This window comes from Giraffa tippelskirchi, chromosome 5, assembly GCF_054371585.1.
Source record: "Giraffa tippelskirchi isolate mGirTip1 chromosome 5, T2T-mGirTip1v1.2.pri, whole genome shotgun sequence".
In the NCBI taxonomy this organism is placed as follows: domain Eukaryota; kingdom Metazoa; phylum Chordata; class Mammalia; order Artiodactyla; family Giraffidae; genus Giraffa; species Giraffa tippelskirchi.
Window position 1 is genome coordinate 52,025,807 of NC_137279.1, and position 15,229 is coordinate 52,041,035.

Here is a 15,229-nt window from a genome sequence, read left to right on the forward strand (position 1 = left end):
AGCAGAGACCTCTAGGGTGATTTTAATGCCCACTGTGTGAGACTGATAGCAGGTACTTTAAGGCGTGGCGGTGGTGGCGAGGCGGAGAGGCTTGGGAGTTGCTCTCGATTCTAATTAAAATTTGCAAACGTGTCTGTTTAAACTTTAGCAGGGATGCCCATTTCTCCCAAGCCCCAGGACCCTCTCACTAAATAAAATGCATAAAAAATCAATTTTTGCATCTATATCCTGTTTCTTTCCCCGCAAAGACTCATAGAGCAGTTTACAGAGAAATGGAAACTCAGCCCCAGTTCAAAATTGATTTGACTACATTTGATACACTCTTCCTTTCTAGGATATGACTTTTCAGTTATAATAAGCCAAAAGATTGCTTTTCACACCTCTTTCATTTTTATGATTCTTTTCAAAGACTCTTCTGTTGCTCGCAGGAAAACTGTATGGTAGGTTTCAACAGACTCAAAAGTAACCAAACCAGAAGTGTCAAGACCTCGTAATGAGACTGAGGCTGGATGCATTTCTTTGTCTGTGAAGATGGAGATTCTCGCAATGCCACTGAGAATGAGTCCAAATTACAATCCTATCCTTGACTTGTTCCTGGGCTCACAAACACTGGGCAGGAAAGTCAGTGCCAGTAATGGAGAAGCCAGGACTGAAGTGTGTGACACAAGCTGAGGAAGCACCAGAGGGGACCTCAGGCCAAGATGCTACACCAGGCTGTTCAGCCCCCCAGGCCAGGCCCCAGGTGCTGCCTCCCCTCACTATACCCCCACCACCTTGATGGGCCACTATACCCTGAACTCAGGGGTCCTGAGAGAAATAGCTTCCCCTGAAGTGTGGGGACAGTCAGCATTCTTGTCACTCATTACGACTACTTAGCACCAAAGCATACATAGAACTTGAAGAAGAGGAGACAAAGCAATTGAGACCTTAGGAGTACAGTTCCTAGGATAAGATTATTTGAGCAGGCTCACACTAAAGTTATTTTCCATTCATCTTCCCTAATACCTAAAGCAGACCACCCCCCTTAACGGATGTGTTAGTTGATGGGGCTGATCACCAACATTGCAGAAAGACATTAAGAGAACAGTGCTACAGAAAAATGACCCGGGCTGAGAACCGATCCGCTAGGGGGTAATTTGAAAAGTGAAATCTGAAGCTGTGGCAAGCTGTAGAAAATTACTATCTTGCTCAATGGGATTAGTTGTCCAAAATGAAGAATATTTTCTTCTTATACCATCTCATTTTCTGATCCCTCTCTTTTTACCACTTGTACTTATTTCCCTCTTCTGTGCCAAGGGCTGGATCCCAGGGCCAACAGCCTCCTGGTCATCAGTGCTGTCCCAGGCACAGAACACAGCCCGAGGCTGGCTGTGGTGATATGAAAGCAGAGAAAGTGGGTGAGAATGTTCTTTTTAAAAGGAAAGAACAAGTACAGAGAGAGTACAGAGTTAGAGTCATTGGGAAATTCTGCCGTTCTCCATTGTCATTTCCATGACACTCTCATCACTTTCTTATTAGAGCAGGGGTCATTTTTCCAGTGGGTCAGGACTGCATCTTCAGCTCTCTTTTGAATCATCTGTCCTTCTCTGAGAGAGAATAGCTTTGTGGCCCGGGGCAGGGCTGTGTGAGAAGCTGAGGCGTCTGTGCCTAGAACTCAGCAGGCAGCATGGCTCATTTATGAACAAGGGGTGATTGGCCAAGAAGTGTGTGTGTGCTGGGTGGGGAGGCACAGATATCTCCATTGAATCCTTAGTGTAAACCTACCTTAGACTTCACAGTGGAGAGGGAGGAGGAGAGCTGAGGTGTTTGAGTATGTGGACTGGAAGAAGGTTATGAAAATATAAGGAGTGCAATCTTCTCAGACTGGGAGGAGAGAGGAAGGTGAGAGGGTATTGGGAGTGTGTCTGTGCTGGGGGACAACTTTCACACCTGCCTTGTCTGTTGAACACAAAAACCTCTAGGACTATCAGAGTGATTAGTGTGACTTTGGTGGGATGGGGTAGGGACCTTTGCCTGAGTCCAGCAGAGCATGTGACTCCCTCCACCCACCTACCCACCCACCTTCCATCCATTCATCTCTGTCCATGTATCCATCCACCCACCCACCTATCTTCTATCCATCAACTCACCTATGTTTTTTCTTTGGTGATGCTAATTCCTCAACCAGGGGTCAAACCCATGCCCCCTGCAGTGGAAGCATGGAGTCCTAACCACTGGACTGCCAGGGAGGTCCCACCACCCACCTATCTTCTATCCACCCACCCACCTATCCTCTCCATCTATTTGTCTATCCATCCATCCAACCACCCATCTTTCACTAGCAGCACTTGTGAAATGCCCACACTCACTAGAGGAGGAGGTGAAGGTTAAGATCCCATCTGCCCCTTCTTGGAGTTCACAGCCCAGTGGGAAAGACAGCTCAGTAGACCAGCGATAACAAGGCAAGGGCCACTCCAAGCGAGGACAGCCCGGGTACCTAGATGGGAACAGAGGCCTCCTATTCAGTCTTGGAAGGAAGAAGGGAGGCTCCCAGGGGGAGACGCTATTAAGTCCTGGAGGATGAGCACATTATGGGGTATGTGCCTCCCTCATTGGAGGTTCTGGCAAAACTCTCGTTCCTGCCTCAGCGGTTCAGGTTCCCTCCCCGCCCACACTCAGGTGGGGAGAACACACCCCACCTGCCTCCCCTTTACTCCCCTCCCCAACCCACAGCCTTTTTTTCTTTCTCCCTGCTATGTAGAGACATATTGAAATCTCTTTCATCTTCAAATTTTATTACAATAAAACAATATAACCCCTCCCTTGACCCTAATCCAGGGATAACTCCCACCCTATGCCCTTTTGTTCACACTAAGCATCTGGAAAGAGAAACCCATGCTTACTGTCACCCACCCCACCCCGTTCAAACATCAGCAGGCAGGCACCCTCTCCCAGGACAGTTCTTGCCTGTCCCTGAAGCCGCCTAGGCTCTGGTCCCAGTGCTCCGGTCTCCAGCTAGTGGATGCTTCTCAGACTCAGAAAGCAGGTCTGTGGGTGGTGGTTGACACTGCTGTGCATTCCTTCCTTCCCTTCTCTTGCTTGCGTAACACAGTCAAGTCTTCCTTCTCCATGGCCCTGGATTCCCAGTGTCCTTTGTGGGTGCCTGGGCTGCGCCTCCTTTCACACTGTGTTTGTTCCCAGAACGGCACGCCTGCCCATGCCCAGATGTCCAACCCAGGACACTGTGGAGCTTCAGACTCAGCCTCCTGGTCATCACCAGACATGTCTGCCTGGGTGCCCCCCCAACCCCGCTACCCTTGAGAGCTCAAACTCCCCGCCCTCCCAGTCTGCCTGCAGGGCCCCACCATCTACTCCATCATCAACCTCAGAACCTGGGAGTTTTCCTAGACGCCTCTCTTTTACCTCATCCCCCTGACCCTGTCCTCCATCCAGTGGGTCACAGGTTTTGTGAGTCTGTGTCCTTATTGTTGCCCATTGGCCTTGCTGTTCCATCACCTCCACCTTGGTTCCAACTCCTGGTTTCCCACCCGGTTACAGCTCAAGCCCTGAAATCCCACAGTCCTTAGTTGCTGGTCCTCAGGCAGGTGTGGGGCTGGCTGTCTCACAATGGCTGGGACAGCTTTCTAAAACTCAAGACTTCCTGGCCCACCCCAGCCAGACAGCCTGCGTCAGTGGATGTCCTTTCACAAAGCTGCCTTCTTGCTCCTGAGGTGCAGCTGGAGGCCTGGGAGGCGATTCTGATGAACTTCCTGCCTCCAGCTTGGTCTGTATCAGTCAGTCCTCCATGTGGGTACAAGATCATTCAAAACTGCAAATCTGATTGCAATCATGTCACTGTTCGAAGCTCTCAGTACTAGCCACAACCCCATCCCTCACCCCCTCATCAAGTCTAGACCCTTAGCCAAGACACACGGCCCTTCGTGGCCTGCAGCCAGCATCTCTTGCCCTCCCTCCACCCCGCACAGGGCTCCACCTGTGCAGTCAGTCACCCTGCCCCCAGCCCGACAGAACCACCTCATCCCTGAAATGCGCTCAGCGGCTCCTGGCCTCCGCATGAGCGCCCTTCCTTGCTCTCGCTGGCTGGTGTCTGCTCAGCTGTGAGGTTTCAGCTCCAGGTCTTCTGCAGGCCTGTCCCTTCCTCTTACCCTCAGCTTACCCTTCGGTGGCCGCCCACCGTCTGATACAGCTTCTCTTTGACTTACAGCATGTGAGTCAGAATGACTTTGACCCATAGCCTGCCAGGAAGTGTCCAGACCACTCGGGTTTCTAAATGTTCCTGCTTCAGGGCTTTCTAGGCTGGGATGCAATTCCAGTGCAGCTAGTTACCACCTCAATACCGTGATGGATGTACGTTGAAAGAACCCACCCTGTGATGGCCAGACTTGGAAGAAAACCTTTGTCACTTAGCAAACACTTGACAGTCTACTTTCCTTTGAAATAAAAACATGAAGCCATCACTTAGCGACCTGCTGGTACTTCACTGCCCTCCCCCAGATGGGTATTAATCGTCACCCTCCGCAGGCCTGGAGAACACCATGTGCTGTCAGAGTGCTCACAGCGGGGCAGAGCTGCATCCGCGTGTGAGTGGCGCTGAGGCTGGGTGGGGTCTCCTTTGTCAAAGCACCTTCTGTTCAATAAAATATCAGACCTGCTCCCGCTGAAAAGATGTAGTTGAGTCAGATGTGGCTGCTCTCACCTTCCCTGCCTTCCTCCTTGGTTTCCCATTTGGTCCACAGCCTTGTACTCTCTGCAGAGGGAACATGTCGTGACTTCTGGACACCCTATCACTGTGGCCCCTTCTGTACCATGTGGCTTTCAACCCAGCAGCGCTGGCAGGGTGTCTGGGGTCACAAGGTCAGTTGGGGAGGACCACAGGTGAGTCCTTCATAGGCCTGTGAAAGTTGGGATGGGGGAAATCACCTACCAGCTGAGGGCATTTTGCAAGTCCAGCTGTCGCAGAGGATCAGATGTCTCCTGAGGCCGGCATCTGAGCATCACCTGGAAATCAGGTAAATCCTCCAAGGGTTCCAGTGATGCTGCCTCTGGGTCTGGGCTGGGTTTTCTAAGGTGGCACAGGCTGTTGCTGACCCTCTCCCACCTGGGGGACCATCAGCTGCCCTGGGGGCGGGGGTGGATGGGCACACCAACCCCCGTCCCGATGGAGTTATGCGTATTTGTTCTGGGAACTTAGTCAGGATTTTGTAAGAGAGTGAAGTAGAAGGCCTTCATGGTGCACAGGAGTTGAGGGTTCTCTGTGTCTCCTTCATTCCTTCCCTTTGAGTGGTGGGCACACAGAGCACCCCTTCCCTATCCTTGGTCTCTGCCAGCGAGCTCATGTCATCCATGTTTGCTTCAAGATCGGCCTTCTTCCCACCTGCCAGGCCATCTCCCTCATCCCACATCGGGCCCCTGAACTGGAATGTCTTGAACTCTAGAGCCCCCCTTGCTGCCTCTAGCACTCTCCTGTGTGCTGAGGCCCACCGTGTCTTACCCGCACCATTGCCTGGGTCTCCCAGCCGTGCCCTGAGCTCTCTCTCCTCCACTTACTCCCTCCAGCATCCATCGTTTGGGCCTCCTGGGACCTGCTGCCCAGCTCCATGGCTCCACATTGGCCTGCTCTCTCAGTGTGGCTTTCTAGGGTCACCCCAGCTTGTCTCCCACTCTCTTTCCCAACTCTTTTTGTTCACTCATCCAACATTTATGGAGCAGGTTCTACACAGGACTGTGATAGATTCCATGGGACACAACAGTGAAAAATCTTGGAACTACTCCTTGGGGGCTCATAACCCACAGTGAGAGGCTATTGTTCTCCAAATTAGTCAGCACAAGGCTGTGTTCACATTACAGGAGTGGAACAAAGAGAGGGTAGGTGAGGCGAGTGGGGATAAGGAAGGCCTCCCAGAGGATGAGGAATGTGGTCCAGGCCTGGCCGATGGGGGCAAGGGCAGCAGGCAAGGGAGGGTGGGCATCCCCAGCCTGCCTCTCCTGCAAGCCCTGTATTGCTGTCGGCCACCTGCTGCTCTGCCAGTGTCACCTGCAGAGGTCTCCCAGCTGGGCCATCACGCCTGCCGTTCCCCTATGCCTCCCTCCACAAAGGTGATTCCATCCTTGACCTTGAAGTCTCACCTGTCCTTCAATACTGGGCTCAGATTCTATCTCCCCCTTCCCTGACCACCTCTCCCTCCTCGGCTCCCTTCTGCATTTTATTTTATTTTATTTATTTATTTTTTTTGACATGAATCAGCCATGGGTTTACATGTGTTCCCCTTCCTGGACCCCCCTCCCACCTCACTCCCCATCCCATCCCTCTGGGTCATCCCATTGCCCCAGTCCTGAGCATTTGTCTCATGCATCAAACATTGAATGGTGTTCTGTTTCACATATGATAATATACATGTTTCAATGCTATTCTCCCAGAACATCCCACCCTCACCTTCTCCCTCAGAGTCCATAAGACTATTCTATGCATCTGTGTCTCTTATTCTGTCTCGCATATAGGGTTATCGTTACCATCTTTCAAATCCCATATATATGCATTAGTATACTGTATTGGTGTTTTTCTTTCTGGCTTACTTCACTCTGTATAATGGGCTCCAGTTTCATCCATCTCAATAGAACCGATTCAAATGTATTTTTTTTTTAATGGCTGAGTAATATTCCATTGTGTATATGTACCACAGCTTCCTTATCCATTCATCTGCTGATGGACATCTAGGTTGCTTCCATGTCCTGGCTATTGTAAACAGTGCTGCGATGAACATTGGGGTACACGCGTCTCTTTCAATTCTGGTTTCCTCGGTGTGTATGCCCAGCAGTGGGATTGCTGGGTCATATGGCAGTTCTATTCCCAGTTTTTTAAGGAATCTCCACACTGTTCTCCATAGTGGCTGTACTAGTTTGCATTCTCACCGACAGTGTAAGAGGGTTCCCTTTTCTCCACACCCTCTCCAGCATTTATTGCTTGTAGACTTTTGGATAGCAGCCATTCTGACTGGTGTGAAATGGTACCTCATTGTGGTTTTGATTTGCATTTCTCTAATAATGAGTGATGTTGAGCATCTTTTCATGTGTTTGTTAGCCATCTGTATGTCTTCTTTGGAGAAGTGTCTGTTTAGTTCTTTGGCCCATTTTTTGATTGGGTCATTTATTTTTCTGGAATTCAGCTGCAAGAGTTGATTGTATATTTTTGAGATTAATTGTTTGTCTGTTGCTTCATTTGCTATTATTTTCTCCCCTTCTGAAGGCTGTCTTTTCACCTTGCTTATAGTTTCCTTTGTTGTGCAAAAGCTTTTAATTTTAATTAGGTCCCATTTGTTTATTTTTGCTTTTATTTCCGATATTTTGGGAGGTGGGTCATGGAGGATCCTGCTGTGATTTATGTCGGAGGGTGTTTTGCCTAAGTTTTCCTCTAGGAGTTTTATAGTTTCTGGTCTTACGTTTAGATCTTTAATCCATTTTGAGTTTATTTTTGTGTATGGTGTTAGGAAGTGTTCTAGTTTCATTCTTTTACAAGTGGTTGACCAGTTTTCCCAGCACCACTTGCTAAAGAGATTGTCTTTTCTCCATTGTATATTCTTGCCTCCTTTGTCGAAGATAAGGTGTCCATAGGTGCGTGGGTTATCTCTGGGCTTTCTATTTTGTTCCACTGATCTGTATTTCTATCTTTGTGCCAGTACCATACTGTCTTGATGACTGTGGCTTTGTAGTAGAGCCTGAAGTCAGGCAGGTTGATTCCTCCAGTTCCATTCTTCTTTCTCAAGATTGCTTTGGCTATTCGAGGTTTCTTATATTTCCATACAAATTGTGAAATGATTTGTTCCAGTTCTGTGAAAAATTCCATTGGTAGCTTGATAGGGATTGCATTGAATCTATAGATTGCTTTGGGTAGAATACTCATTTTCACTATATTAATTCTTCCAATCCATGAACACGGTATATTTCTCCATCTGTTTGTGTCCTCTTTGATTTCTTTCATCAGTGTTTTGTAGTTTTCTATATATAAGTCTTTTGTTTCTTTAGGTAGATATATTCCTAAGTATTTTATTCTTTTTGTTGCAATGGTGAATGGTATTGTTTCCTTAATTTCTCTTTCTGTCTTCTCATTATTGGAGTATAGGAATGCAAGGGATTTCTGTGTGTTAATTTTATATCTTGCAACTTTACTATATTCATTGATTAGCTCTAGTAATTTTCTGGTAGAATCTTTAGAGTTTTCTATGTAGAGGATCATGTCATCTGCAAACAGTGAGAGTTTTACTTCTTCTTTTCCTATCTGTATTCCTTTTATTTCTTTTTCAGCTCTGATTGCTGTGGCCAAAACTTCCAAAACTATGTTGAATAGTAGTGGTGAAAGTGGGCATCCTTGCCTTGTTCCTGACTTTAGGGGAAATGCTTTCAATTTTTCACCATTGAGGATAATGTTTGCTGTGGGTTTGTCATATATAGCTTTTATTATGTTGAGGTATGTTCCTTCTATTCCTGCTTTCTGGAGGGTTTTTATCATAAATGGATGTTGAATTTTGTCAAAGGCTTTTTCTGCATCTATTGAGATAATCATATGGTTTTTATCTTTCAATTTGTTAATGTGGTGTATTACATTGATTGATTTGCGGATGTTAAACAAACCTTGCATTCCTGGGATAAAGCCCACTTGGTCATGATGTATGATCTTTTTAATATGATGTTGGATTCTGTTTGCTAGAATTTTATTAAGGATTTTTGCATCTATGTTCATCAGTGATATTGGCCTGTAGTTTTCTTTTTTTTGTGGCATCTTTGTCTGGTTTTGGAATTAGGGTGATGGTGGCCTCATAGAATGAGTTTGGAAGTTTACCATCTTCTGCAACTTTCTGGAAGAGTTTGAGTAGGATGGGTGTTAGCTCTTCTCTAAATTTTTGGTAGAATTCTGCTGTGAAGCCGTCTGGTCCTGGGCTTTTGTTTGCTGGAAGATTTCTGATTACAGTTCGATTTCCGTGCTTGTGATGGGTCTGTTAAGATCTTCTATTTCTTCCTGGTTCAGTTTTGGAAAGTTATACTTTTCTAAGAATTTGTCCATTTCTTCCAAGTTGTCCATTTTATTGGCATATTAGCTGTTGGTAGTAGTCTCTTATGATCCTTTGTATTTCTGTGGAGTCTGTTGTGATCTCTCCATTTTCATTTCTAATTTTGTTGATCTGATTCTTCTCCCTTTGTTTCTTGATGAGTCTGGCTAATGGCTTGTCAATTTTGTTTATCTTCTTGAAAAACCAGCTTTTAGTTTTGTTGATTTTTGCTATGGTCTCTTTTGTTTCTTTTGCATTTATTTCTGCCCTAATTTTTAAGATTTCTTTCCTTCTACTGACCCTGGGGTTCTTCATTTCTTCCTTCTCTAGTTGCTTTAGGTGTAGAGTTAGTTTATTTATTTGATTTTTTTCTTGTTTCTTGAGGTACACCTGTATTGCTCTGAACCTTCCCCTTAGCATTGCCTTTACAGTGTCCCATAGATTTTAGGTTGTCGTGTTTTCATTTTCATTTGTTTCTATGCATAATTTGATTTCTTTTTTGATTTCTTCTGTGATTTGTTGGTTATTCAGAAGCGTGTTGTTTAGCCTCCATATGTTGGAATTTTTAATAGTTTTTTTCCTGTAATTGAGGTCTAATCTTACTGCATTGTGGTCAGAGAAGATGGCTGGGATGATTTCAATTTTTTGGAATTTACCAAGGCTAGGTTTATGGCCCAGGATGTGATCTATCCTGGAGAAATTTCCGTGTGCACTTGAGAAAAAGGTGAAATTGATTGTTTTGGGGTGGAAAGTCCTGTAAATATCAATTAAATCTAATTTGTCTATTGTATCATTTAAAGTTTGTGTTTCCTTGTTAATTTTCTGTTTAGTTGATCTATTCATATGTGTGAGTGGAGTATTAATGTCTCCCACTATTATTGTGTTATTGTTAATTTCCCCTTTCATACTTGTTAGTATTTGCCTTATATATTGTGGTGCTCCTATGTTGGGTGCATATATATTTATAATTGTTACATCTTCTTCTTGGATTGATCCTTTGATCATTATGTCTCTTCTGCATTTTATACTTTGGTTGTGACGTTTACCGCTTTGAGTGCTTTTTGTGATTTACTTTTCCTCATCTCCCTACTTCTAGAATTTTCTTGAAGGGCTAACTTGACGGTGGAACTGAAATCACTGATGAGCGTTTTTCTAAGCAAAGAGCAAAAAGCAGCCTGAAACATACACTGAGTGAGTGAATGAGTGAAGTCGCCCAGTCGTGTCCTACTCTGCGACCCCATGGACTGTAGCCCACCAGGCTCCTCAGTCCATGGAATTTTCCAGGCAAGAGTACTGGAGTGGGTTGCCATTTCCTCCTCCAGGGGACCTTCCTGACCCAGAGATTGAACCTGGGTCTCCTGCGTTGCAGGCAGACGCTTTACTGTCTGAGCCACTAGGGAAGCCCGAATGTTCATATTCTTGGCTTTTCTGTTGGTGGAGTCTGGTGACCCACAGCGTCGGAAAGACGACAGTATCTGCTCTTTGTCCTAGAAGACCCTCGGAATCCAGAGAATGTATTCAGAGATATCTTTTCTTCTCTCCGTCCATGTAGGGTTCGATGACTTTCAGGTGTGCTCGGACCCCGGCGTCCCCGAGAATGGCTTCAGGACGCCCAGCGGGGGGGTTTTCTTCGAAAGCTCTGTCACCCGTTTTCACTGCCAAGACGGATTCAAACTGAAGGGCTCTACAAAGAGACTGTGTATGAAGCATCTAAACGGAACCCTAGGCTGGATCCCGAGTGACAAACCCGTCTGTGTGCAGGAAGGTAAAGTGGTCCCTTCCATCCCCACCCCTACCTCGTGGAAGCTGCTCCCGTGGTCAGCTCGTGGCCGCGGAGGTACTGAAGCTGTGTGCCAGAGGGACCAGCTCCCTGGGCTGCTCTCTGTGTCAGGGCTGGTCCAGCAGGCTGATGGAGGATCGCGCGTGCCCAGGAAGGGCTGGGCCGGGGGATAAACGCATCTCAGCATCAAGAGTAATCGTCTTCCTCGGTGTCTCAATTACAAGCCAATTTATCGTCATTTTTGTCAATGCAGAAGAGCAACTCAGATAACGTGAGGGCCATTTATTATCGAACTGCCAACTCAGCACCCATTTCCATGTTACTCAATAAAAAATGCAGTAAATATATTGAGCCCAAACTGTATATAATGATACAGAAGATGCATGTTACTCAGAGGATTAAATCAATTACTCCTTATCAGTCCTACGTTAGACATGATTCATTTAAGGAAAGAAAGGACTGTGGCAAGCAATGATAGATTGATAGGGTAGATATTTATCTCCAGTAGTTATCCCTAAATTTATTGATCATGACAAGATATTCATTTACTTCTAACAGCTATCCCCAAGTCTTTTGGTTGAAACAACTTCATATGTGTGTGTGTGTGTGTGTGTGTGTATGTGTATTTTTGCTTGTTTGTTTTTACTCTGTGAAGATACTTGTAGAATTTAAAAGAATACATTGAGTTTAACTAATTGGAATGCCAAATTGTGGCTTATATATCTCTGATGATCAGCGAGGTTGAAGTAGGAATAGGCATGAATCAAGAGTTAATTCCAGCTCCAAATATCCACGAGGCATAGAACTTGTATTTCATCAAGTTCATTAGAGGTGGGTTTCACTTTCTCTTAACACCATTATTGATTTTGTTTTCAAATGGAGCTTTTATAATAATGTTTTGTAAACTCTTATTCTGATTTAGTGTGTATCTTCTTTATGAAACTTTTAAAATAATTTAATTTGACAAGCATTGATCAAACATCTATTATGCTCCTCATTATGGAAATTATGAAGGATGAGTATGGTAGTGTCTTAGTCTTAAAGTGTTTACTTGCTATCTTTGCTTTTATTTTCAAGATTTTTTTAAAAAGCCAAAATTACTATGAAGAATTAAAAATGTTAAAAGTAAGTTTGTTTTTTCTCCTTAAATACAGTCCAGGCAAGTTGTGGTTTCTTTAATTAATTAAAAGCTTATTTTAAAAAGTCGATTTAATATATAAAATAAACAATAAAGATCTACCATATAGCATGGGAAGTTATATTCAATATCTGATAATAACCTATAATGGAAAAGAATCTGATAAATAATATACATGTATAGCAATCACTTTGCTGTACACCTGAAGTTAACACTACATTATAAATCAACTATACTTCAATTTAAAAAAATTATTTAGTTTGTATGTAAAAACTCTCCTGCTAAAACCTATGGCCTAAGATACCCAGTACTTAAAACGCAGAAAAACTCAAAAACATCAGAGAACAAAGAAAACCAATAGACTTTCTGAATATTGCCCAAAGTTGAAGGGCCTCTGTTACTTGGTCATCCTGGAAAAAAAAAATTGCATCCCTTTTTAGATGACCTTCTTTCCAACCTTGTACATAACAATATAATACATAGTAATTCCAAGAAAGGGAGTGAAAAATCATCTTGGAGTAGAGACTTCTATCATATAGGTCAGCATGCATAACCCTTAACACTTAGCCCCAAACATAAGACAGGGGCTGTGTACATGAGGATGGCAGAGAAGAGTCAGCTCTTTTATTCGGTTCTGTTCAGTTCAGTTGTTCAGTTGGGTTCGACTCTTTGTGACCCCATGGACTGCAGCACACCAGGCTTCCCTGTCCATCACCAACTCCCGTAGCTTGCTTAAACTCATGTGCATCGAGTCGGTGATACTATCCAACCATCTCATCCTCTGTCATCTCCTTCTCCTGCTTTCAATCTTTCCCACCATCAGAGTCTTTTCTAAGGAGTCAGTTCTTCACATCAGGTGGCCAAAGTATTGGATCTTCAGCTTCAGCATTTCAAAATATGATCAGATATTTCCAAAGGACAGTCCACGACTCCTCATTGCCAGCTGATGTTACACTCATCAACATATTTCAAAGTTTGGAAGAATGGGTGTTTCCTTTCTAAGTATGATGGTATAATTATTTTTAATATAAATGTTGATTTTTGTTGGTCTTTGAAAGATCTATATAAGGAGATTACTTTCTTTGCCCTTGCCATGGAGAGAATCCTCATTGTTAATGTACTAAGCCTTCTGTATGAGGCTTACAGGGGCAAGGGGTGCATAGAGGTCTATTCCATGGATGTCAGAGAGGAGGGAAGGAGCCAGACTTTTTTCCCCCCGGTTTGTAAATGGCCTTTACTCTCTGATTAGGATTTATTCCAGGTTAATAGTAATGACTGCTTAATTCATTTGTTTTCCCTTGTCAGGTAATTCTTAGAGAGCTAATGGATTTTTTTGTGTGTGCTGGTAATAGTGATAACAGTAATACATTACCACATTTTTATAGGTCATTAGAGTTTGAAAGTATGTTCAGATTCACTATCTCATTTAACATATGCAGTCACCGTACAGGGCAAGTCTTATTGTCCTTATTTCCAGTTTAGGAAACTGAGGCCCAGAGAAGTTTCCTCACTTTGTCAAAGTCATATAGCTGGTGAGTAAGCTGCAGATTTGTAACTAGTTCTAAGCCAGCACTTTTTCTTCTACTAGGTTATGTCTAAGTTTCTTCTTGCATCACAAAATTCCTATTGTAATCAGCTATGCAAAAACACATTGTTACACCAAATGGCATCATCAATGTTCAGAGTTGAAGGGACTTATAGAAGTCAGATAATTCAAGCCCTCATTCTAATTTAGTTTGTGTTCAATCAATAGGGAAAATGAGTCTCAGAGAAGCTAAGAGTCTTCCCAGACATAAATGGCCATTTAGGGACACATCTGTTGTAGCCCAGGTCTTATCACTGTTACCTGGACTCCTTCCAATCTGCTCAGTTGTCAGCCAGTTCTGCCTGAGACACAGATTTTGAAAAATAAGTTCAAATGCATTGAAATGCTTTATAGCAGTAAAGTGCTCTACAGAAGCAAGGTGGTATTAAGGCAAATATTTTCTTGTTCATTCACTCGGATTCCCTCTTTTATGCTCCACTTCACCCTGCCACATGTACCAGTTGTCTCCCTTCTCTCACTTTAGTCTAAGTGGTTTATTCCAAGCAAACTCGCTTTTAGACATTTGGACTCACAGAACTGATAATATAGGCAATGAATTAATTTCATGGCATCCAAAGCTTCCAGCCTAAGAGATATCTCTGCTTGTCCAAGCTGCTTCTGTAAGACCAGAGCCTTCATATCCCTGAGTAGGGGCGAGGATGGTTATGGTCCAGGGAGCAGGAGAGGTGACCAATATGGTGGAGAGGGGACCGTGGGGTTGGCAAAGCACTGAAAATACTCCCTGTGGGCACAGGGCTGCTGACATAGTAAGTACAGGGACTAAAGGCCAGAGGACAGCCACCATCTGGGCCTCTTCCTTTCCAAAATCACTCAGCACATCTACTGGGGGACACTTTCCCTGCTAACACATCCCTTTCCCACATTGAATAAGAAAAAGTGTAGGTAAAATCGGATTGACTTTGCGTAAGTTCACTTGACACTTTTACAACACACGTCAAATCAGGACATAGAAACATGCTGTCCTGTCCTGAAAGCTGTAAAAGAGGTGAGGTCAGTATTGTGGCAATTCAGACTCTGGCTTTTTGCACATTGTGAAGAAGTAGTTTATTAAAAAAATAAACATCCTGGAACCTTCCTGGTGGTCCCGTGGCTAAGACTCAGCACTCCCAATGCAGGCGGCCCAGGTTTGATCCCTGGTCAGAGAACTATATCTCACATGTTGCAACTAAAGATCATGCATGCCACAATGAGGACCCAGCACCACCAAATTAATAAATATTTTTAAAAAAATAATTAAAAATAAATATCCCAAAGAAACCAAAATAAAATGGATTCAAATCCATTTGTATTATGTATAAATATGACATGGGAGGAGCAGAGAAGAATCAGTCTATGTGTTGCCCAAACCTATTTATTATCAATATTAATGGAAATATATCATTACTTGACTGCCCCTTGGTCCAGCTGGAATACACGATACATCTCATTTCTTGTGGCACTGGTTATGCTAACTGGACAGAAGTTTTTTTGTTTTGTTTTTGGCTGTGCTGTGTCTTAGTTCCAGCATGCAGGATCTTCAGTCTTTGTTGTGGCATGTAGAATCTTTTGTTGCAGCATGCAGCATCTAGTTCCCTGGAGAACTAACTAAAGAACTAACTAACTAACTTAACCATGATGGTGTGATCACTCACCTAGAGCCGGACATCCTGGAGTGCGAAGTCAAG

At 44.2% G+C, this 15,229-nt stretch overlaps 1 protein-coding gene across 9 annotated transcripts in view; it reads left to right on the top strand.

The window, feature by feature from the left end:
• SUSD4 (sushi domain containing 4) overlaps nucleotides 1-15,229 on the top strand; it is a 133,295-nt gene that overhangs the window by 66,713 nt on the left and 51,353 nt on the right. For 6 of the 9 annotated variants that reach the window (XM_081485688.1, XM_081485685.1, XM_081485691.1 and 3 more), the window contains one exon: nucleotides 10,594-10,806. The exons of 2 other annotated variants lie outside the window; for them this stretch is intronic. In XM_081485688.1, coding sequence (XP_081341814.1) covers nucleotides 10,594-10,806 — 213 coding nt within the window. Of the gene's footprint in view, nucleotides 1-10,137; nucleotides 10,233-10,593; nucleotides 10,807-15,229 lie in introns of those variants that run through there. One more of the 9 variants, XM_081485693.1, reaches the window with a different exon arrangement.